The 24,996-nt window shown below is 42.0% G+C and overlaps 1 protein-coding gene across 8 annotated transcripts in view; it reads right to left on the bottom strand.

The window, feature by feature from the left end:
• Positions 1-3,194: 3,194 nt before the first annotated feature.
• The window catches only part of shank3b (SH3 and multiple ankyrin repeat domains 3b), a 68,931-nt gene continuing 47,129 nt past the window's right edge, over positions 3,195-24,996 (bottom strand). For 3 of the 8 annotated variants that reach the window (XM_076875424.1, XM_076875427.1, XM_076875428.1), the window contains 16 exons: positions 24,396-24,462; positions 24,061-24,283; positions 23,234-23,409; positions 22,814-22,927; positions 22,534-22,609; positions 21,390-21,472; positions 21,044-21,168; positions 20,550-20,682; positions 19,947-20,027; positions 19,848-19,865; positions 18,549-18,679; positions 16,189-16,282; positions 15,268-15,879; positions 14,797-15,087; positions 12,821-14,117; positions 3,195-11,609 (listed from right to left, as the gene is read on the bottom strand). In XM_076875424.1, the coding sequence (XP_076731539.1) occupies positions 11,015-11,609; positions 12,821-14,117; positions 14,797-15,087; positions 15,268-15,879; positions 16,189-16,282; positions 18,549-18,679; positions 19,848-19,865; positions 19,947-20,027; positions 20,550-20,682; positions 21,044-21,168; positions 21,390-21,472; positions 22,534-22,609; positions 22,814-22,927; positions 23,234-23,409; positions 24,061-24,283; positions 24,396-24,462 (4,116 nt within the window). In that variant the 3' untranslated portion in view covers positions 3,195-11,014. Of the gene's footprint in view, positions 11,610-12,666; positions 12,711-12,820; positions 14,118-14,796; positions 15,088-15,267; positions 15,880-16,188; positions 16,283-18,548; positions 18,680-19,847; positions 19,866-19,946; positions 20,028-20,549; positions 20,683-21,043; positions 21,169-21,389; positions 21,473-22,533; positions 22,610-22,813; positions 22,928-23,233; positions 23,410-24,060; positions 24,284-24,395; positions 24,463-24,996 lie in introns of all 8 variants that reach the window. The other 5 variants (XM_076875430.1, XM_076875429.1, XM_076875425.1 and 2 more) reach the window with 5 other exon arrangements.

Raw genomic sequence — 24,996 nt, 5'->3', positions numbered from 1 at the left:
TTCTCCTCTCCGTTCCGTGTGTGTGCGTGCGTGTGTGTTTGTGTTCTTTCTTGTGATGTGGAAACATGTACTTCCGGGGAGCCGTGGGACAGAACGGCAGCTGACCCGCCGCACCTGTGCTTAATCGCTTCGCCGGCTGCTACTAGAGTCCTTGACTCTCATGTAAAATCTTTGTCTCGTTCCTGTTTCTATCATTTAAGAAACATCTCTAAACTGCGACATATGGTCTCTTCAGCTGAACTGGAAAAACTCATGCATTTGTGTCATCACGCTTAGATTACTGTAATTCCCTGTTTACTAGCTTGGATAAATCATCTCTCTCTCTCCTCCAGGCAATACAAAACGCAGCAGCCAGATTACTAACTCGTTCTACCAAGCGTGCCCACATTACTCCCATCTTATATTCTTTACATTGGCTCCCAATAGAGTTTAGAATTCGCTTTGAAACTCTTGTTTTAACATACAGAGCACTAAATGACCAGGCTCCAGATTATTTATCCAAGCTTCTTAGAAAATACACTGCTGCTCGTCATCTCCGCTCACAGACTCAGAGTCTGGTTGTTCCCCGTACACGACGGAAGACAAAAGGGGACAGAGCCTTTCAGTCTGTTGCACCAAGGCTGTGGAACAGTTTACCACTACAATTACATTTGCTTGACTCTGTGGATTCTTTTAAAAAACAGTTAAAAACTTTTCTGTTCAAACAAGCCTTTTGTTGTTCTATTCATTTTATATATATATTTTTTACATTATTTACATTTGATCTTTTACACTGTATATGTCTATTGATTGTATTGTTTATTTTAATATTTGTGTACAGCGCTTTGTGACTGTCTGTCTGTGAAAAGCGCTTAATAAATAAACTTTACTTACTTACTTACTAATCTTTTGACATCCAGACCTAATTACCGGTGCGGTCGGATGAGAGCCAGCACTGGAACGTTGAGCTAAGCCGGGTAGCGCAGCCGCGGTTAGTGTTTCAAGATTGTGAACGTGAGAGAACAGTTTAGTTACTGTATGTTTGTTTTCTCGCCTGTCTCCAGGATCCGGGGAACAGAGGAGCAGCGAGAGACGGAGTTTTGGATTATTATTGCACTGTCACGCTGGGAGAAGTCACCGTGCTCTTTTTGATTACAGTCGAACTGTTGCCTTGTTTTCACTGTAAATAAATTCACCATCACTTCGCAAGGACTCTCGGACCTGAGTCCTCTAATTCCATCCACCATGACAGTTGTAGTGACTTTACTCCTTTCAGTGCCACTTTAAGCTTTTAAATACTTTACTTTTAGGTTAGTTTGAAAAAGTTTCAGTGGGAAGTTTAGTCTTTTGTGTGTTATTATTGGAGTATTTAGAGTAAGAAAAGGCTTTTAACACTAAATGAGTGACAAACACAGGTTTATCACTGAGTAAGGCCCCAGTCACACAGGCCGAGAGAGCAGTCCATAACATTTAGCAACCTCTAGGTATGAGGTTTCCCTGACTGGTTGGCAAGTTGTTGCTGGAGGTTGCTGGCAGTCATTGTGAAGTCAGTCCCGAACAGGGTCACTAAAATCTCCTGTGATAGCTTTGTTCACTAGCACACTATTACAGATTCGTGTAAGTGCATGTGAGACACCAACTGTTCACAGACTGGTATAAAATGTGGAAAAAGTTTGATGTAAACCAGAAACTGAGAACACTTGCCTTTAATGTAAAAGTTTCAAAAGGGTCAGCTTGTAACTAAAACCAAGAAGTTTGACCATATTACTCCGGTTCTTGCTGAGCTGCATTGGCTGCCTATCAAATACCGTATTCAATTTAAAATTTTGCTGCTTACTTTTAAAATTATCAATAATACTGCACCAACCTATTTTAAGGAACTTTTAAACCCTTATGTCCCTGCCAGGGCTTTAAGGTCATCCTCGCAGTTATTGTTAGTTCAGCCCAGATCTCGGTTGAAATCTAGAGGCGATTGATCGTTTGCCTTTGCTGCACCTGAGTTATGGAACAGCCTCCCGATTGGCATTCAGGAGTCTGATTCTATTTTTTCTTTTAAAGCACGCCTTAAAACTTATCTTTTTGAACTTGCCTTTTCTACCCGTTAAATGCTGACTGTTAACTGCGACCTATTGCATTAACTTTTTACTATTCCTTTATTCTTGGTGTTCTCTATCATGCGGCACTGGGTCTGCTATAATCTATGTGCTGCAGTCCATTTTATTAGTGGCTTTCTACTGTGAACATTGTCTGCTGTTCTTATTATATTTGATATTAATGCTCTTAACTGTATTATTTTATTGTTTTTTTTGTAAAGCACTTTGGTATGCCTAGGCTTTTAATGTGCTCTATAAATAAAGGTTGTTGTTGTTGTTGTTGTACTTTGAAGGAGAACGGTGTCCATTTGCAGTTTTACTTTTCACAGCTTCACTGCTGCTTGGTGAGCAGTTGGCAAGTGTTTGCAGACAAGTTGGCGTCTTCCATGCAAATGAAAGGTGACTGCAGCATTTGGACTGCCAGCAACCACATTTTTCCTAGTGCTCCTATTTACCAATGGTTATGAGTCTCTCAGACTCTTGAGACAGCATTATACATTTCAAAATAGCAAACAAGTTAATGTCACATGGTTAACAGTCACATGACTGGAAACCTGAATCTTCCCTGATTTGACACCTATTGTTCAGGTGAGAGTAAAAAGGTCATGGAGCTGTGCTGACATCACAGTAAATCGTAGCCATGGAGTTACTCATACCTACCCTCCATATTTTCCATAAATCAAGATATAGCTACTTTTTGACAGCTGGCTAGCTAACCACATGACGTTTTCATGTCAGATGATATTTAAATATTTACTGTTAGTTTAAAAAAGAGAAGGAGTGAAGAAAGGGGAAGATGTCCAGGCAGAGTGCAGGAAGCTACAGAAGAGATGCGTCATCACAGGAAAGACGGGATAAAATCATGACATCAAATCTTCTGTTAAAGGACTTTGTTATAAAGTTTGATGCTTTCATTATTCAGCTGTTAAACAGTTTGAACTTCTCAAATATTTTAAATATTTCAGGTTTAGTGTTTGTTTTAATATGAAGTCGGGTAGTAAATCATCATCAGCGCACATCTGAGGTGAAACTCATCAGTCATTAACTCGACTTCACACTTTAGTGGCCAGAGAAGGTCTGAGGTCATAAACCTGTGAAAGAAGCACACGTGAAGGCTGTGAGTGCAGTTTGTAATAAATGACAGTTTATTATAAAGATTACAATCTGTTGCGTTGCAGAGCTCATCAGTTGTCATCGTGTGCTCTTCGGTTTTTAGAAAAGGGAAGAAAAAACTACAAGTACACGCACACCACTCACTCCAGAAGAAACTACAAACATACTGTAAAAAGAGGAAGCTAGAAAGGGGGGGGGGGGGAACCATAAAACCATAAACTTATAAGCAGGTGGAGATTTAAGAGGAGGGGGAGGAGGGTTTCACACGCAGGTTAGAAAGCCAGGATTCTCAGCCAATCAGCAGGAAGCTGTGGATTATTTTCCAGTTTTCCATTTTGGCTCATTCTTTCAGATTTATCCTGCTTCTATTGATCAATTATCACTTTATCACACAGATTTGGAAGAATCTGGAAGTTTTTAAGTTATCGCTTCAACGTTTATCTGCAGCACCCCCTGCTGGGTGGCCTCTGGTTTCTACAGTTGTCTAACCCTAAGCAAAAGAAATTCTGTTCTCAACCAACTTTTAACCAACAAATATGTGAAGTGAACATTTATAAATGATGGCTTTCTATTCCCTTCTGTTTTTGGACTGTAAAATCTCTAAATAAAAACTTCTCATTTTTTTAAACACAAAAATGTAAAAATCTGAACTCTTGAGTTTCCTTACTCTGCCGTGGGCGTGAACGTTACTGAACTTTGTGTATTTTCTGACACTTCATGGACATGAACGCTGGTAAAAGAGGCATGACCATCCTCAGCTACCGAACATCGAGGAACATAAATAATAAATATTAGAGGTTTAAACCACGGCTGAGGAGCTATGGTTTGATTTATATCCTCATTTTTCTCTTAGAGGAATTATTAAAAATCTTTTCATCACAGACCTGATTATAACAGTCAAATATAAATGACATTGTTCTGATAGGTTTACAGCTCATATTTAACCCTCGAGTGACCAAGTAGTGCCAAGTGCAAAAGTTTTGAGGCACTCACATATACATATGAATATGTGAGTGTCTATAAACCTTTGTCTGGTACTGTATATTAAAAAAATTAACTTGCAGGTATTTTTTTAGAGAAATAAACAATCTGAGCTCGTATTAAATAGCACAAAAATCACGAGGCAGCTTTTTTGTGGTTTTCCGATTGACTTATTATCTTTGTAGATGGCCGGAACACGCAAACACAAACTGTAGAACCAAAAATGACCAAAAGTACTTGGACAGGGTTTTATCTTGTAGACTGAATAACACTGTAATCCAGCTCACTTCAGATGTATTTAAAGTTACTGAATGGGATGGTTTATGAGCCCCGCTCTTTATTTACATGTGATTTAAGGATAGTTTTAATTATAAAACTGCTATGCCAATATGAGTGTCAATAAATGGTATTAGTGAGAATTTGTTTTTGAGATTTAACAGACACGTCTTTATTTATTGCCTAAGTAAAGTAAAAGTCATAGAAATGATAAAACTTTATTTGTATAATTACTGGCTTAATTATGGATAATTAATTATGTTCACACTGTGCGGTCTCAGTCTTTGTTCGGGGACGTCTTAAAACCATTAAAACACACACACAAAAAAATTCACATTTTTTCTTAAAAGAGTCCAAATCTAAACAGTTAGTGCAAAGTGGGATTCTGTAACTGAAATATAAGCACACATTACATCTTTGAGGCCGCAGGGACTGTGATTGGCTCTCGATAGCATCAGTTCCTCATACACGTTTCTGACTTTCCATCTGCTTTCAGTCACTTCATGGAAGAAACTCCACCACCAAAAAACTAGCTGGTGGTTAAGTAGAGTGATGCGGGGCGCATCACACGAGTATATAAATGTTGTGAATGTTGTCAGCGACCTACGTACTCAGTTGCAGGCTGTGCATGGATTCAATGACTGAGGCCTCACAGGGTTAACTGAAAAAAAAATGACTGGAGCTGTTGTAATGACATTATTCAATGGTTTAATGAGGTGGTTCTGAAACCATGATGACGACAGTCAAATGACACGAAGCTGTGTTGAATAAGTAGAATAAGAGTGTGCTGATGCTCGTACAGTAACCTTTACGTAAACGTCTACTTGGATCTATTTTGTTGTTAATAACCAACAAAAAAAAGAAAGTTTGAAAAACAATAGTCTCACTGGGTGAGTAGAAGAATTGGTGCCACCTGCTGTTTAGCCCTACTTACATTTGATTGGCTCAAATAAGACAGAACTGATTAAATGTTGTCATTTCTGATTGGCTGAGAAGTCCTACGATGGGCGACTGACCTCATGTCAGGTGTAACAGAGCACAGGCGGGGACCCGAGGTCGCTGATCTGCTTCCAACCTGCTTCACTGACTCATTCTGCGCATGACTCTGTACAGTAGACTATCAGTAGTCCATTATAATATATACTACACATGTACAGAATACCTGACTCAAGTGATATTCTCTCAGTGTAAGCAGCCACACTGCAGGACTCTGAGCTGCAGATTAAACATTCAAAGACACTTTTGGTCCAGACCGGTTTGGCTAATTGATAAAACCAAAGGAAGCAATAATGATGACCCGAACTGAGTTTTTGTAGCTTTCCACACAGACCATCCACTGATTCTCTTTTTATTGTGTTTTATTTTAAAGCATTTCTGCAGAGCATCTTTCTCTGCTCAGTCTGCGCACAATAAGTACAACATCAATTGAGGGAAGCAAGAAAAGAATCAGGTACTAGCCATTTTCTTTTCTCTGCCACTTCTGTTTTTTGTTTTGTTGGTCACATTTTTTCCAGTGTTATTTCAGACTAGAGTCATTACAGTCTAGTCTGGATAACCAGAAACAGAAAGTATAGGCCTGATTTCCAGGATGTCTGTCGCAAGAGGAAGAATTACAAGAAGCCAGACTTTGGTCATCTGATTTCCCATCAGATGTGTAGCTTTATTTAAGTAGAACTGAAGGTTAAGATTGGATGAACCCAACGCAAAAATATCCTGAACTTAAGCAGAATTTTATTTTATAGTGTATTCAATTCAATTCAGTTCTATTCAGTTTTATTTATATAGCATTAAATCACAACAACAGTCACCTCAATAATGTAAGGTAATAGTACTGGTGAGTGTTTCTGTGGACAAAAACACCGTTAATTTATTGTATATTTAAATTTGATTTCTTCATTGAAAAAATGAAACCTGGTTTAATTGAAACTTGCACTGTTTCCAGATGGAGCTCAGTGTAGCTGCTTACAAGCTCTGAATATCTCATTAGATTAAAGACTTCATAGACTACAGCCTACCAAAATATTACTTTTTTAAATAAACTTTGTCTACTTTGTATTTTACACTATAGCTACATTTTATTCTACCATAATATATATTATACAGACCATATAGTCTACTGTAATGTGCTGTAAATAGTCTGTACATTCTATATTATTTTGTCCATAAAAGCATGTCAACATCAACTTGTAGAACTTTGGAAATCATGACTGCAGCTCGGCAGGTTGTTTGGGAACTGGACTTGGAAGGAAACGAGACAGAAGCAGTCGATCTGCTGCGGAAACAGGCACTGAAACTTCGATTGTGCTTTAGAGGGCGGCAAACGGAGGGATTCTTTTTTAAACCAAATTCAAATATTCAGAAAAGAAGGGGGCGATGTGACTTTAAGAAAATGTCTGAAATAAAATTCTATTCAAGTCTCCGGTATGTAAAGAACGCTGGTTTATAGGTTGGAGGAATCCAGTTTCCACCCACTTGCTGTTAATGTGCAAATGTAGAAAGACAGTGAAATAAAAAGGAGGCTGTTTGAGTTGTACTCAGGACTGCTCTATTTTAGTTTTCTGAATACAACACTACACTGTGTACATAAGCTAGAACATTCACTTTTACCTTGTGATGGAGCTAGGCTAACAGTTTCCTCCTGCTTCCATGCTTTGTGCTAAGTTAGGATAAACACAAAGCTCTCAATAAGTCTGTTTTCTCAGGGCAAGAGGTCAAAGTGATGGATTATAATAGTATCATTATTAGTGCTGTAGTAAAATATGAAACCTTTACTTATTTTGTTGTCATCTGTCTGATGTTGTGATGTTTAATGTGTGTATATAAACACATAATGAGGTAAACATGAGTAGAAGTAATCCCTGTGAGCCGAACACTTGGCCTTCAGAGTACACCTCACAAGCACTGGATGCCGCCCCTCGGCAGGCTTCCAGAAGTTAGCCAATAAGAGCAAAGTAGGCTGTCAAGGAAAGAGCCCGAAGATAAATTGGCTTGTTTCAGACAGGGTGAACTGAGGGCCTGTATAAAGACAGGAATGTTACTATGAAGATTATTTGAACTTTGACCTGTACAAAGCTACTCTGATCTAGCGCCAGTATAAAAATATAAAGGTCCCCTTTAACGGTGCGTTCACAACAAACGTGAAGCAGAGTTTTCACACGGTACGGATACGATCAGTCTGTTTAATAATACAGGCAAATCCACATTTGCTCGCATGAGAACCCATCAGCGGTGATCCTCTGCTGATACCAGTGAGATCAGAAATGAGGGAGGAGCTTATCGGCGCTGGTCGAGAACAGCTGGAGCTGAAAGGTTCGACTTTGCTTTTAGACAAAGAGGGAAAAAAAGGAGCGAGCTCGGAGGAAACAGAGTGTAAACTGTGAGGATGCGTTTCTGGAACTTGTTTGCAGCTTCGTCTTTATCCCGCTGGCTGCTCGGTGAATATTCACAGGTCACCAGTGTGGCTGATTCCACGGGAGGTGAAACTTTGCTTCACATTTGGCGTGAACGACACATCAGGATAAAGTGCGCCAGCCGGTTTCCATAAACTCTAACTTAGATAGCTTCCTGTAATTTTGGACAGTATCTCCAACTACATGAATTCTTTCAGCTTCTTTGTGATTAGATTCCACAGCAGGCAGATAAATTACTTATTTACATTTATTAGCAGCATATAAACATGTAGTTAATATTTGTAGTGTGTCATATATGTCCAGAGGTTTGTTCCAACTCAAATTGAGCTTTTGAGGAGCAACTACAACTGCAAACAGAAGATTTTCTGTTATTTCTGGTGACGTGATGGCAAAAACTGCAATCCTGACTATTTTGATCAGCCGTGATCATAATTTGATTTAAACTCGATTACTTTGGAAACATCATGGATTTATTCAGTATTTAAACCCAAAATGTTTCAGAAATTTTCGGTTCATTTGAGTCTCCTTTCCTGTTATCTGAGATTACATTTTGAGTGACAGCTCTACAGATCAATATTTCTTTTTGTTTGCTTGATTAAATTGAATCCATCCAAATGGTGAAATATATCTTTATAAGAGTCCTGGTAAATTTCCTTTAGGGGAAGGCGCTAAATCTCCAGAAAAGCCATATCTTACACTGCTTATAATATCGTTCCCTGTTGCCTATCCATCTAGTGGCGCTAATACTTTATTACAAGTTTATATACTGCTGGTAAGTGTAAATATACATTCAATTTAATTAATTGCAAGAGAGTGATCTAGAGTCTGCAGCTGTGTTGGATACTGAAACTGCACAAAAATCCTTCACCTCTGCATTTCAACTGTGACTTAACATAAAAACGTTTCACGGTGAAAAATTAAATAAGATGAAGTAGAATTAAAATGAATGGATGTTAAGTCTTACAGGGGAACTCTGATGTAAACTCTGCGGTCAGGAGGAAACCCCACATATGGCAGGGATGAAAAATCCCCAGTATGGCAGGGAGGAAACTCCATTTATGGCCTGTTCCTGAAAGTCATTCTTTGATTAAATTTCAGGGGGCTAATTAATAGATATCAGGGTGGGGAAGATAAAGAGGGGAAGGAGGAAAGTATTTTCTGTACAGATGGCTTTAAACAAATAGCACCATGTACAGTAAGCCCTCAATAAGCAGGTTAGAAACCAGAGAGGTTTACAGTTGGAGCTCTGCTGCAGCTCTCCCTGAAACACATAGCACATCAGCACAAAGTCACACTCATTGACAAATCATTATGAATTCCAAAAACATCATCGAGATGACCTTGAAATTCAACTCATTGTCAAATCATAAGGAACTCAAAATCATTTTCCGGACTATTATAAACTCATCACCACCACATTATTGTTACTTGTTATTCATAAATTCTAAATGATCAGCTTTAAGATAGTATGAACTCAAAAATTAACACAAACTCGTCATGAGTGATTATTTGGGAAAACAAAAGTTAAGTCACAAGAAAAGGACGGACAAATATCCGCAGCTATAATTTCCTGGTGTTACAGTAGAGACTCCCAGTAGCTTGCCAGTCATCCAGCTCCGCTAGCAAAGGTCCAGCTAAACTCGTCTGGGGAAGCAGAACGGCACGAGGACACGACCCGTCTCGATGTGTTTGTAGTCGGATTGTCACATCAGCTCTTTGATCACCATTAGAGGCTGGCAGCAGAGCTGTTTGTAATGGTCCAGACCCGAATTCAGGTAATGCTTTCATAGCTGATGTTTCCAGATGTTTGAGTGTTTACTGTCCATCAAAAACTGTAACAACAAGCAACTGTTTGAATTTAAGCTGCAGCTTATAGTCTTCAAGAATCGTAATACATCATAAATTTTATTAACAGTTACTGAGTAGTTACCTTTGGATTAAAAAAAAATAATGGCCACTCAAATCTCTCGTAGCTTAAGAGCAGAGTCGTGTTGATAAGATTTTTCAGTTCCTTTCATTGTTCTGCCTTTCTCAGATGCACTGACTGTTATTTTTCATTTTTAAATCCTGGCTGTACAGAAGCAGCTGTTTCATAAGTTACATCACGGTCAGGGAAACTTTGATGGTTCCCAGTTTGTTCACATTGTGGGACTTACTGGTACATTTTAATTCTAAGTATAGTAAAATTTAGTGGCTTGTAGTGAAATTGTATACTGGAGAAGATTCTGCTTTTATAGGTAATGTTATCCCAGCAATTGGAAAGACTAGCAAACATGCTATCAGAGAACACTGACAAATCTGTCACAGTGTAAAACCGAGTCCAGCTGACAAGATTTAGTCAGTTCATTTGGTTGTTTCAATAGTTCAGCGACCAGTTTTCACATGTCTGTCATCGATATTTTCTATTAGTGTCTTCTGACATTTTATAATTCCCAGTTAAATGACTGAGTGTCCATGTCTGGGAATGTTAAATGTTTTAGTGTTTTTTGTTGGGGGTTTTTTGACAAAAAGAAAACTGTTTTGGACTAATACTGAGGTGGCGTATTTGAAAAAAATAATTCTCTGATCTTTAATATTCTGGGAAGCATGGACTTATTTTCAACGCCAAATGAAATACTGCAGTTGAACCTCATGATTTTCCTCATGACCACCTTTGTTGGTGTCAGATTGTTAATTTGTCTCTTAATCATTCATCACTGTACATAAATAAAAAAGGATTCAATTTCTCATTTAAAATATTAGCCTATAGTTCATTTGACTTAAAACTTTTGGTATAATCAAGAACATTGAGTTAACACAATGTTCAAGATTATTAAAAACATGCCATGCACATTTAATTTCATGTTAATTTTGTTTTAAATGAATCTACGCAACCATAAGTCAGTCATAACTCAGTGTGAAGTGTTTGGTTTGGTTGGGAGTTTTTATGGGGCATGCAGACATTAACAGGCAAACGAAACATCAGAGGTCTGCAGCTGCTACCAGTCCTTATGTTGCTGATCAAAGAGCTGATAAACCAGAAAACTTCTGGTCTAAGGTCTAAATATCAGTCACTGCTAAGATTATTCAATTCAAAGAGATGGCCTACTGTCTGACCAGAGGTCAGGGGGTCTGAGGTTACAGTTTAGGATATCTAAGAGGTGGGTGGTCAGAGGTGAGGGGTCAAGTGGAACCATCCAGCAGCTGTCGGAGTGCCCTCTCAATGTTGATCCGGTGTCCCAGCCTGGTGACTCCCAGCTCCACGTAGTCCTCTTTGGTGAGGGCAGGGAGATGGGAGCCTTCAATCTCGTGGTCCTGGAAGCGCTGGCGGTGTTCGGCCAGACCCACGCTCTCCAGCCAGTCACCCACATCGTATTTATTCCACAAGTTGAGGGGCCGCTGCCTCCATGGTCGTAGGGACAACAAGGGCCCACTGAGGACCGGGGAGGGGCAGGGCGAGGCATGGGGTGAAGGGGAAGGGGAACGGGATCTGGTTCGTGCACTGGCGCTTCGCATCACAAACCGAACCTCCTTTGGTTCTGAGGGGAGGCTGAGACTGGAGGACTTTAGGATGGTTAGACCGCGACCTGAGCTCAGATCTGGCCTTTCAGAGCAGGGGGCGGTAGTGGAGGGGAGTCCCACTGACCTATCAGAGGGCGAGGGAGAAGGAGAAGGGCTCCGGCGAGTGACAGGGTAGCGACTTCCAGGTCGGACTGTATAGGAGGCGCCATATCCTCTCTGGGAGATGGTGTGAAGTTCACCGAGACTGGAGAACAACCTGCAACACAGCAAATAGAATGTTTAGTTATGAGTTAAACACAGTGTAAATGATCCTTTGTTAAGCTTTATAATCATTAGTTACAACTTCCTGTCAAGTATTGTATTCTTATGTGAAAGTTGTGGCAGATAAATTGTACATTATTCTTTTCAAATTTTGAAACAGTTGTTGAAGAGAACACCCTGCATTTTGACTGTCTAGATAAGAACCTTTGGTTCTGCAGGACTTTGGAAAACTACTTCAGGCTTCTTTCTGTTGAAAAACTGGGGCTAACGCTGGGCAAGCAATTTCATATCTTTGCTAATACTGATCATGTTGTACAGTCATGAAAATTCATGTGTAGCATTGTTTCACTGGAAGTTAAACCGTCAGATCACACCGATAAACCATTTTAACATAACTTGGTTTGGTTGTTTACATTTCTGTACAGAATATATGAAGATGGCTGTGTTTCTTGTGCTACCCACAAGAAACACAGAGATTAGGGTAAGATAAAATGTCCAATTTGATGCCTTGTCAAAGGCCAACATCCTATCATGTTTCGTGGAGTACCTCAAGGCTCTGGTCTAGGTCCTTTTTATTTTGCTAAGTACCTTAGAGTTATGTCTTAAGCTAGGCTATCTCCTTCTTCTTAGTATGTAATCTGTCTTAGATCAAAGTACATTAAAATACTGTTCAAAGTACTCCTTAGTGTCTGCCTGTCTCTGTCCTAGCCCCACTCTTAGTTTTGGTGTATATTAGGTTTAGTCCTAGCTCCTCTTCTATTTTTGTGATTTGAAAATGATAACAGAAGCTATTCCCCCCAAAAACTTCCTGTACAACTTCAAGATATAAACAAATACAAGGCTTGACAGGGCTGTTGTGCTCTGTTATAGTTGCTGAGCACTAAAAAGATTATTCCTTTCAGGTGATGTGGTTATCAAAGATTTCCCTAATTTAGTTCAAAAGACAGATGGGAGAGTAATTTGAGATATTTAGTAGTTAGTCAAGGGTGGTGCATGTTAGTCAGCTGTTAGCTGATGAAAGCCATCTCTTGGTAATAACAAGAAATGTTTACCAGAGATTAAAACCTACGATTTACTCTCCCCACTGTCCACACATCTGGAACAATACAAATAACAGACTGTTACAAAACATCTACTCAAGCAAACACACTGCATGACTGCCAGATCAACAGCACACCACACCAGTATTTACAATATTTGATGTACCTGGCACCTCCTACTGGTGACCTTCGACCTGGATCGAGGGGGCTTGGCTCCTCCCCCAGAGAGTGGCTATCTTTGTTGAGCAGCTGTAGCCGATTGGCTAGATCCAGTCCAGACCCCGCTCTGCCGCTTAGCTCTAGTGCAGAAGCTGACCGGCTTGTTAGATCCACAGCTGAGCCGGATCCCTGGCCTCCCAAGGCTGCTGGACGCCCCCCCCCTTCCTCTGGACTGAGGCCCCGTCGATCTTGATCCCCACCCCCCCACAACTTAGACCTCCTTTGAAACAAATAGCGTGGCTGTCGGCCTCCGCCACTGGTGGGAGAGGAGCAAAGTGGGGAGGAGGGGGAGGATGATGATGCAGCAGATGGGAGGAGCTCACTGTCTGACGACTGCTTTAATAGGGGGTCCCGGAGTGCAGAACGTCCTCGACCGATAGGTGAACGAAGGCGAGGCTTCAAACCTGATGGGGAAACGGCGGCGGATGAAGGAGATGGGTGAGTAGCGGGTGGGGAAGATGGGGAAGATGGAGCAGGAGGAGAAGCCAGGGTGATGGAGGGTGGAAGGGAGCTTGGGGAAGACGAGCTGTCATGAAGCCTTTCATCACCTCCTTCCTCCTCATCTCCTCGTCTACCCAAAGATTCAGGACCACTCTCTCCTCCCCCTCCCTCTCCACCTCGTCGTGGCAACAAGGTGAGAGAGGATGGGGGAGGAGCAGCAGGAGGGCTGCTAAAGCCAGGAGGGGGAGTCACCAGACCAATTCTACGCAGCTCCTCCCTAGTTTCCTCATCGCTGGATGATAACAAGGCAGGTGGGAGTGTCACTGTGTAAGCCCCTCCCTCCTCCTCTGAACTGCCAACTGTGAGGCTTCTACGTCTATCAATCAGAGGAGAATGAGCCTCATTGGCCAGTGGTGGCAAAGGGGAGGGTCTCCAGCGCTCAGGGGAGGGTGCGGCAGGTGATGTCACTCCTCCCTCTGTTTCTGGGCGCTCAACTTGTCCATCTGGGAAAAGGGGTGGGGTTATGCGTTTATGCCTTAACTCAGGACTCGTTTGGGGAGTGGTGCGTTTGGTCCGCTGCTCAGGGCTTGTCTGAGGAGTGGTGCGCTTGGATCGTGGCTCAGGACTGCTTTGTGGGGTGGTGATGGGCGTTCGCTTGTGTCTGCCCTCAGGACTGGCAGCCGGGGTGGGGATTGGTGTGGTGGAGCCAGAAGCGTGTTTAGTTCGAGGCTCAGGGCTCGGTGTGCGGGCGGTGAGCGCTCGTTCTCTTGCAGCAAGTGCCAGGGCGAGTGGAGAGGACGGGTCTGAAGACAAACAACACAAGTGAGAATAAAAATCCATCCAGACAAAAACTTGAATTCCAAGGTTCAGTATATTGTCAAGGTCTAGGATCTTACCTAGGTTGTGTTTTGTTTTGCAATATCTCTTAATATTCTATCTTATGTTTTCTGAAGTCGCTAGCTCTGTCCCGGGTCCTGTTATATTCTGTAAAGTGGTTTTCTTTTGAGTTGCCTTCTACTATGCACAGTACACAAAGGCCCTGTCTGCCCTCAGTCTTAATGCCTTTACTTTGTCTGGCCATTTCATGTTTTGTTGAGAGCCTCAACCCTGTGTTCTAGGTTGTGTTTTATTTTGTAAAGTGTTCTTCTACTACGTGGAGAACATTAAGATCTTGTCTGATACCTTCTTCAGCCTTAACACTTTTTCTGGCCTGGGTTGTTCCCCACTAGTGTTTTGCGGAATACCTCCTTAGTTTTAAAATCTCTATTTTTTATTTATTTTCTTCACCGGTACCGCAAGGTTTTACCTGTATACCCCTTTTGATCTGTCAAGCACTTCAAGGCTCTACTATTCTTTTCTATTCTAAGCTTGAATTGAATAAAACTAACTTTTCCAGAGGTGATTATTGTTATTAACCCATACAAAATGTGGCAGCCTGATTCTCATTGAGAACATTCATTAACTCTGTGCTGTCAGACAGACCTAGAGGTTTCCCTGTCAGTGGGTGGAGGAAGGTATGAGGCGTCGGTGAAGGTGACAGGACCGGAGCTGGAGGGGGAAGCTCGCCGAGGTCATCCATCGAGTGGCTCTGCGTCAGAAGAGGCGGTGCCTGATTTTCGGACCCCGCTCCCTCCACTGACAAGAAGAGAGACGACCGGCGACCCTGAACTCGAGCACGCTCTGAAAGAACCTGCTGCTGGTACAGCTCAGCCCTGCTGGGGCTGCTGGGTCCACCTCCTTCTTTGGATGAATCGTGATCTTTGATCCCAAGACCTGGAAAATGTAAATATTAGGAGTCTATTTTTCTTTTGTTTTGGTGTCTCAGCCTAATTTTATTTTAAATATATTTAAAAAATAAGCAAACACGAGTCATGGTTCTCTGAACAACATATCCAATCATGCACTTAGGGTTGAGACAAACATGCCACAGACATCAGACAGAAAAATGCTAACCCTGCTCTTCAACAGGAAGTTGTTTCAGTAATGGTGACTTCCTCCTCTGGGGTTTGGTAGGCGGAGCCTGTTGTCCCACATTAGCATAGGGGTTTTCTATTGCTCTTCCCCGACGTCGCGACAGAGGTGAGTGGCCAAGGGCGGGGCTAGTGCTGTGCAGAGATAGCGTAGATGTGTGTGTCGCGGTGTGAAGCGTGTGTGTGGCGGTGTGTGTGGCGGTGTGAAGTGTGTGAGTAGCAGGGGCACCGTGAGCATCAGGCTGCAGTGGTGGAGGCGTGTCCTGCAGGATGATCATGGACCTTGCTTTCCTCTGCCGCTCGGCGTGGGTGTGGCTCCTCGTTGGTGAATCTGAAAGCTCCTGAAGCCTTGGCTCTGCCCCTGGCTTGAAACTAGAGCGGGTCAGTCCATCTCCTCGTGCTGGAGGAGGAGGAGGGAGAAAAGAGGGAGGAGGGCCAGAGTCGAGTATGAAGAGCGAGGAGGTAGAGGATGCAGAGGGTGGAGGAGGCGGTGCTGTCTGAGGAGGAGGAGGGATGAAGCTGTCTGTCAGCGAAGAGCTCCGTGGAAACCGACTTTCATTGATCAGAGCTGTGATTCTGTCGTCGTCCGGTGTGCCTGTTGTAGTAACAATGAGATGTCAAAATAAATCGACCACACCGATTGGTCTTACGAAGAGATCTTATGTCTGCATTGGATCAATGAATTAAAGTTCTTGGTATAAAGTTATCTGTGGTGTTAGCTAGCTTGAAACCAGTCTGCCTATTACAGCAGCACTATGATGATTTGGCTTTCTTCTTGGGTCATAAAATGGGAAGCCAATGATGCCTCGACTTTCCTATTTCCGGTACTCTTATGCTCAGCCAGTGACATATTTTACAAAATGTGAGCCTATGAGATAGTTTGGTGTAATGCCACATTTCTCACCAAAACTCTTGGTTCTGGACATCCCTCTGGGTAAAGGCATGGTGCTCTTCTCTGGAGCTGAAGGGGGCACCAGACCCTGACGCTCAAACAGCGACTACAGACACAAACAACACAAAGATTTTGTCAAAAATCCAAGAGTTAAGATATTTATTTGCTTTTCTATGCTAACAACTATGTACTTTTTACATATGAAGTCAGTACTGCCATGAAGTAAATAAACCCAGTTTATTTTCCTGGGCAACCAGGGTAAATGTTCAAACAAAGGTGGTTATTGGCTCAATAAATCAACCCAGGGTTTCTCAGTCAGCTGCTTATACTCTTAAATAAATGTGTTGCTTAAATGCTTAAATACTTGGTACTTTTAAGAAAAGTAACAACCCCAACGAGTAAGTATTCTTATGGTGTCTGTGATCTCAACCACATCCTTTAAAGTACAGGTGTTTTCCCCTTTCTCAGCAAAAGTGTTCAAATCAGTCTTTGGACAGAAATACTTATTAGTCACAATGTTTTTCTTTTTACCATCCACCATCTCTCTCTGGCAATGCCAAACAGATTATTCTGCTACTGACATTCAGGTGCCTGACCTGTGCCTGTTTAGCAATACCTCTGAGCATGAACCCGGCTACAAACAAGCCATATTTGACTGATCTGCACAGAGACCGTTCCACCGATTTTGAAATGTTTACCGTGACCAAATCTATTTCCAGTAAGTAGCGACCAGTTCAGCTAAAATAAATGCTTGTTTATTATAGAGATGGTCCGATTCGATATTACGTATCAGTATCGGTCCAATACTGACTTAAATTACTGGATCGGATATCGGAGAGAAATAAAAAATGTAATCCAATCCATTAAATATCAAAAAAGCACCTCACAAAACTTGCCACATAGCGTAACCCAGCTCATAACCTTTACACATCGGAGGAGCATGCGTCTCACGATAGAGCGGCTGTGGCGTGTGAGACCTATTGGCGGACTGGTTGAGCATTTGGAGCCTCGCTACTGCTTCCAAACCGGCATTTAAAGGTATCCCAGAGAAGTAAAGCAAGTGTGTAAGTTCATCTCTGAATGTCTGTAAAGCATTCCCAGCGAATGCTGGGAGCGACTGCCTCTCTCTCTCCCTCTCCTGCTGCTACTTCAATCATGAAACTAATCAATGATCAGCTGATCGGCTTTTCTGACGCAAGTCCCGTCTCTCTTGTTTGTTTATCGCCCACTTTACGCCAGAAAGAGGAAACAGGCGGATAAACAACAGCGGCACGTTTAAGCTTGAGAAGCTGTTGTTAGGATTTATTTAATATTACTTTCTACACCAGGATCCTTTTCTATGTAGCTGACAGCTGGTAACTGTGCAGGGGCGGGTCTAGCAAAGTTTTGCCAGGGGGGCCGATAGGGCATTAACAGGGAAAGGAGGGCACAAAGACATACTTTTCTTTCTAATTGTCATGTCTAGCTTTTAATTAGTCCTGTCAGCGTTAACCTTGTTAAAATTACATCATTTTAATGAGGTTAACGCTGACAGCACTACTTTTAATAAATAATTATCTGAATCTTACAACCAAAGTTTTCATCTGATGTAAAATTTATAGAAATCCATTATTGTATATAGGAACATTTTATAGAAATTAAATTTATAACCTAGTAAGCTATAGTACTTTTTCCTTTGGGAAGGTACCATCTGTGCAGTCTGCAATTCTGTTGAAGAAAGATGTTGAATCTATTTAATTATTGTAGAAAAATTATTGATTTCTGTGCATTTTCTTTTTACACTTGCATTAAATTACAGTCAATTACATCAGTTAAGCATTATGAGGCAGAGGGTTGGGGATGGTTCCCTATGGTTTTTATTTGGAGTTGACAACCCTATTAGTTAGGTTGTTTAATATTTCCACTAAGTACTCTTTAAAATACCAGAATAGGGAGGATAGTGTAGGTTTAAGTTTATTAGATTGGTCAGTATTGCTGATGTATGAAATATTTTCGGTGTAGTGTATAACAGAATCGCTTTAGTTTTGGTTTTTTTTTAAAACTTGAGTATGAACTTATACAAAATGCAGCAAGATATTTAAAAAAAACATTTTATTGTTTATAAAATACGCTATATCGGATTTATATCGGTATCGGCAGATATCCAAATTTATGATATCGGCATCGGACATAAAAAAGTGGTATCGTGCCATCTCTAGTTTATTATTTGATGTTATGGGGGCTTGAAGGCTTTGAGAGAAGAAAATCTGATTAGTCTGTGTGCAGGTAAACACTGAGCTGTGAAAGCCTGCGACTCAGGAATCTCTGATTAAAAATCATCCTCTCGCTACGGTTGCTATGTGTTTATCACATTAGCTCAACCCGTGTCTTACATTGATCTCTGCCTGTGTGATACGCCGGCTGGTTGGCCTCTGCTTCACCGTCGCCGCCCTGAAGTCATCTGATGGGCGGCCCCTCAAGACGACTTCCTGTTGACTTCCGGCCAACATCTCATCCAGTTTCTCTGGAGCGACAAAAAGGAACATGAACAGACTCCTAACAAGACATGATTAAGCATCCGGTACACGACCACACCACTGTGAAAGTTTCCAAACAGCGTGACAAACACTGTGGCGAAATCATGACATCAGAGCTACATCACAACATCAGTCACCAGGGCTGCAGCAGGACTTCACGCAAAACAACTCTCAAAAGTGTCAAAATAGACAAAAAAAGGTGTTTCAATTTAAAAGCACTTAGTGTTACTGTTTTTTTTTTTTTTTAGGTTTTTCAAGCATCATTTTTTTGTAGCATCCCCCCCCTTTTGGGAAAAACAGGGGTCAGGGGGTAGATGAACTTATATCAATGATGCCTTAAAAAAATGGATGCCTCAAATAAAAACCGAACATGTGCTGTTTGTGTGTAATTGTAGAAGCTATACTCGATTCAGCTACAGCCCTGAAAAGTCGCGACATCAATGGAAAACATCAGCTGCTTTTCCACCTAACATTCCAGGAGATAAAATTAGGCCAAAGTGTTGGCCTGAATTCCCCAAAATCCTAACTCTGTGCCTTCTTGTCTCCTCTGTCATCCACCCTGTGCCCTTAAAATCAGCTTTGTTGTGCTTCGATGAAGGCTGGCCAGGTGACTAACTTTGTGGGTTTCACAAAGTCCCCATCTGGGCTGGGAGGAGTTATGTTCGTGCTAATGTTCTGAGTATTTGGGGGATTAGTGTCACTTGGAGGCACGGCTTCATCTTTTGGTTGTGTGTGTGGTCAGAGGCGCTAAATTTGTTCGTAAATCCCCGAAACATGTAAGTGTGACAAATATGCAAAACCCCCTAAGAAATCAGGAAGGGGACAAACAGTGTTTCACTGCACTGCAGGGTGGGCTGCTAAATATTTGTCAGACTGCGACTCTGACGGACACCTCATCTTTAAACCATTACTCAGTCACCAGCAACCTGTCCACGGTCACTACACAAAGGCGGGTATTTGGAGTTCCAGTGGATGTTCAGAGCTTGGTGTCATTGCTGTGCGACTGTGTCTGGTTAAAACTGTCTGCACAGAAATAACCTGGACTCTGGTGGAAATGCAGCTGATGACATCACTGCGACATCATGCTAACAGATTGCAAAGACAAATGTCACCGCAGGGTCACAACACGATGACCGTGAGGTCGATGTGACTCACCGAAGCGTCTCCTCCTGGCTGCAGACAGAGCAAAGGTCAGCAACACACACCGCTACAGTCTAACTGTGTGTGTGTGTGTGTGTGTGTGTGTGTGTTTACCTATCTCCTCCAGGTCAGCCGTCATGGACTTGGATCGCAGGGTCAGGGAGGTGCTGGGGGCTCGTTTTGGAGGGGGCGGTGCTACAAGGCAAGATTGCATATTAGTGGTACACAGTGTGTGTGTGTTGGGGGGTGGGGGTATTTTGGTCTACAGCACTTATAAAAAGAAAGAGCGCTGAGATAAGTTTCCCTGTAAAGAGTCACATGTTCACAGATAGCCGTCATGTCACTGACATGTCAAATACACAGAAGCTCCAGTGAGCACGTGCAGCTGCCTCCTCGCTAACTAAACTTGAACTTCGTCTTGTATTTATACAATGGTTTGACTGTTACATCTATAATTACATCTTGATTTGTTTTGATTATTTATTGAAACAAGGGGGTAAAACTAAAATAAAACTTTATTCTTCCCAGTTCATTTTTATTTTTCTTATTTAAATGTTAACAGAACTGAATAAAACCCACTTTATATGACACCTAAGTTATTGTATTGTAGTCCTTTTTAGGCCTGAAAAGATTGACTTTCTTTGCTTTAAATCACTGTACACTGTTGTGTACCAATAAAATCTAATCTTACTAAGACTGGACAGCAGGTGGCTCTACCTTTTTTCCTGATCAGGTTGGTTTCAGATTTCCTGGAAACTGAGACGACTTTCATCAGGAGGCGACTTCCTCCCTGCCGGATTAGAGAGACGACCTGCCGATGACCCACCTTCACCACGTTGGTACCGTTCACCTGGAGAAAAGACAAACAACTCAAGTCATAATGCTTTAAATGTTTCACGGGCCCAAACACAAAGATTCACAGCTTTTTGTCCCTGTAGGTGATTAAAAAGTTAAAAAAAACCTGTTAAAACTGAGGTCAGAAAATATCAAGTTTCCATCTTAATCTTTTCTTTTCTGTTCACAGAGCGTGCTCATATGACAAATATGCTTGAGAATGATAAACCAACAAAAAAATATGAAAATAAAAAATAAGTTAAAAATAAAATGAGTAAGAAACAAAATAAAGTATTGAAAAAAAAACATGAAAAAATGTCAGTAAATGTGTCAGCTGACTGATGTCTACTTGAATATATAATGAAGTCCGCTAGTACCTCAATGAGAAAGTCTCCGGTCCGTAGCCCCGCCCTCCATGCCACGCCCCCTTGGTCAACTGACTCCAGGTACTGAAGGGCGGGAAACGCCGGGGTTGGAGCGAACTCCTCGATGGGCGTCTCAGCTGGAAATGAAGAGAGAGCCGGTGAGTTAGGGAAGCTCCTCCCACCTCAGACTAGCGAGGGTTCAGTCCACGGAGTGTGATTCTGCTTCCACAGGAAGCCAGACTCTGTGGACTGTGTAGGTGTCATGAAACACAGCAAGGAGCTTTTTTTTTTTTTTTTTAATCTCTCCTCCTCTTCCTCCAAACGCCCACCACTCCACTACCCGTCCCTCGGTTTCTACCTTTAGCTCCTCTGAGGACGAAGCCAAATCCTTCGCTCTCCCTCTTCTGCAGCACGGCCGTCTTCTCCTCGATCACATAATCGCTGAAACATGAAGAAAGAAACGAGGCTCACAAAAGATCCCTCCATCTTCTATTGCGCCTCCAAGGTTTGAACCACTTGAAATGAAATTGCTTTTAAAGCATAACTACAGATGACGACGAACAAGTGATAATCGTTAAAACATTAAACTGTCCTCCACCAGCTTTTTGAGCCACGCTCTCAATGCTCTGCAGACATGAAATGAATGATTTATTAATAAAGGTACTTTTTGTAAAAGCCTCAGCAAGGACAGCAGCTGAACATGACCTCTTCATCAGTGACCCGAGCTCAAATCTAAGTATAGTTGGCTCTCAGACAAAGTTTGGATTCAGAAGACAGACATTTTTTCTGCTTTCAGAATCAAAAACTTTCCTTTTTGATAAAGCTCACAGTTAGAGCCAGAGCAGGAGACCCTGCACCCTCTCTTAGTGATGGTGTTATATGAACAGCTCACTGAAAAAGGCCATAAACACTGATAACACACGAATCAGGGAGAACTTCACATTCACATAAATGAACATCTCTAAATGTTTATTAGTTCTTCCCCAGCCTGGCGTCTGTTTTCCGGCAACTGAGACAGAAAAGCTGAAAACATCAACAAGCGTCATCTTAAACATAAAAATTTCCTCTATAGTTTGAAACAGCCACGGTTGCTGAATCACCGGGTTACACCTGAGAGGGTCACCTGTCTCATTAGGTCTGTCACATGTTCATGCATGCAGCAGAAGAATCTGCAAACAAAACCACTTTAATGAAGATGATCCTGATTCTGAAGAAAGTCGAACCTGCCATTGAGTTCCTATAGGAGGTGTAGTGGTGCTGTGTTACCTGTAGGAGGTGTAGTGGTGCTGTGTTACCTGTAGGAGGTGTAGTGGTGCTGTGTTACCTGTAGATGGTGTTAGTGGTGCTGTGTTACCTGTAGGAGGTGTAGTGGTGCTGTGTTACCTGTAGATGGTGTTAGTGGTGCTGTGTTACCTGTAGGAGGTGTAGTGGTGCTGTGTTACCTGTAGATGGTGTTAGTGGTGCTGTGTTACCTGTAGATGGTGTTAGTGGTGCTGTGTTACCTGTAGGAGGTGTAGTTGTCGTAGGATCCTACAGTGTAGTGTCTGAACAGTCTCTTGGTGCGGTCCTCTCGCGTCTCTGAAACATATGTGTTACATATGTATGTTACATAGCACATTATTTATTAAATATATCCCATCAGATGCTACCCATATGGTCGAGTAAATGAACGCAAAGTTAAAGTACTGATATATAAACAATGCTGCTTTCCCTCTGTGACGCACAGCAGCATGTTCTAGGCGCAGAGAAGACCCTGACCCTGCTGTGGATGTGTTTTTTTACCCAGTCTTGGGTCGTATTGTCTCATCTGGACTTCTTCCACACAGTCGGCAGGAAACCAGCCGGTTCGGCCTTTAACGCTTCCTTCCCAGAATCCTCCTTCACCGATAGAGAGAACTGTAAACACAGCACACACTCATTATCACCACCTCACACATGCGTTGCCTCTGTTTGAGCTCATTATTGTGATGGAGGATTATTAATGTAGAACTATGCAGATATAAAGGTTTTTTAAATAAATAAATAACGTGAGGTCTGAATCTGATTATGGAAGTTTTGTATTCAGTGTTTATTTATTCTTAATTCTTTGGCCTTTGTTTTGGTGATAGTTATATATCCTTATTGAGTTATAAAAGTCAGACATTTAGAGTTTGTTTAGCTCCTGATTTACACTTTCGATAAGAATCATTATCCTGGTCAAACCTTTGACCCGCTCTCCTCGGTGCAGCTGGATCTCTCCAGTCCCCTGAGGGACGTGGGACCGGGTGGCGATGAAGGTGCGTCCCGGGACGGCGCTATACAGCCTCCTCTTCCTCATCTGTGGGGTCGGGGGAGGAGAGGAGGGAGGGCTGGTCTCCACATGACCTCCCCCACTTGGACTGCAGGTGAGAAAGGAGATACTGGCTTGACTACACCTTAAAGGACATCTTGTAACCAACTTTCAAATAAAATCACTGAAAAACCATTTTATGAGAAAATGAAACAAAACATTTTAAATGTAAAACTGAGAAACCTGTTATATACACATGCTCAATTTGAACCTGCAACCGGCTTCAAAAAAGTTGTGTCAAAAACCAGAAACGCCTAGAAAAGCTGTAACATGCTGGAATGGAACTGGATTGAACTGGATAAGCAGTCGACACGATGGATGAATCTACAGTTCATAATGTGATCAAAAGATCTCCGTGCATAACGGATATGTCTGAGGACTTGCAAGTAACCAATCACATTGTTGTGATGTTGTAGTTTTGCGAGAAACCTGTTGACGACCACTCAGGAAGAAAATGAGAACCTGGAATCTGGTAACTCATCTGTAAAGGCACCATTAATGCTGAAAGATGTATAAATGAGCTACACCGGAGCATCTTTTGGAGCCTCATGTGCTGCTGACCAGAAGATGTATTTTCAGGGATGATCTTGCTTATTTCAGCAACACAAAGCCAGCATCCTTGTTAGTATTAGGTGAAATCATGCACATCTCATGGGTAACTTTTACATGTGTAAAGGCACCATTAATGACTTATAATTACCTGAGTCGGCGTGTGTGTCGGCGTAGCGAGTGTGTGTGCGTGTCGTGGTGCGTCTCCAGGCTTTGAAGGGAGGGGCCAGGTGAGGAGGCAGGGCTTTCCAAGGCATTGTCACTGGCTGAGCGAATCAGGGAGCGAGGAGATGACAGGCCGTTTCCAGCTGTTGTCCGGGTCAAGCCCATGCGGCGGCGCTTGGTATAGGAGGGAGTTTCTCTGAAGGGAACTACTTGGACGCATATATACAAACACACACACACATAAAAACACACAGAGAGTTAATATCCAGCCACTGTGCTAACATTGACACACGCACACGATTTAAATGTGTTGAAACTCACCAACGTCAGACGTTTTGTGGATTTTTATGATTTCTGCCAGATCAAAATTCCCGGCAATGATTGCCACCTGCACACACACAAGCCAGGAGTCATAAAAACACACAAACCGTAGGGCTCAAAATTAAACTCACAGCTTTTTAATCTCGTTTCCACCTGAAACACGAAACATCACAGGAGCAGATTGAACAGATTCACATTTCTGTATCTCTGAAGTTGCAAATAATTTCCGGAGATTTCCAGAGAGTTCCAGGATTTTCAAAGTAAAATTCTCTTTCAACAAGTCTCCTGGTTAGAAAATAATAAAAACTCACAGGTACAACATGAGGCGTGAAAGCACAAGATTAAAGAGAAACTAAAGAGCCAGTATAGCAGCAGGCATCCAATCACAGAACTGCAAATGTGTCTGTGAAGCTGAGATGTTAACATAATTAGATGTGCTGATGGTTAAATGCAGTGGTATCATTTCTGGCATTGAAACAAGCGCTCCTTTCTGTTTTTGGTGGGCTAATTATTTTTTCCAGTAACTGCTGTGTTTTGTTTCTGTAGCTCTAACTTTAACGTTTTTTTGACTTCCTGGTCTTTATGTCGAGCAGGGTAGATA

This window comes from Maylandia zebra, linkage group LG17, assembly GCF_041146795.1.
Source record: "Maylandia zebra isolate NMK-2024a linkage group LG17, Mzebra_GT3a, whole genome shotgun sequence".
Lineage (NCBI taxonomy): Eukaryota > Metazoa > Chordata > Actinopteri > Cichliformes > Cichlidae > Maylandia > Maylandia zebra.
Note: the sequence above shows the minus strand (reverse complement) of the source record. Positions and strands in the feature narration are given on the sequence as shown.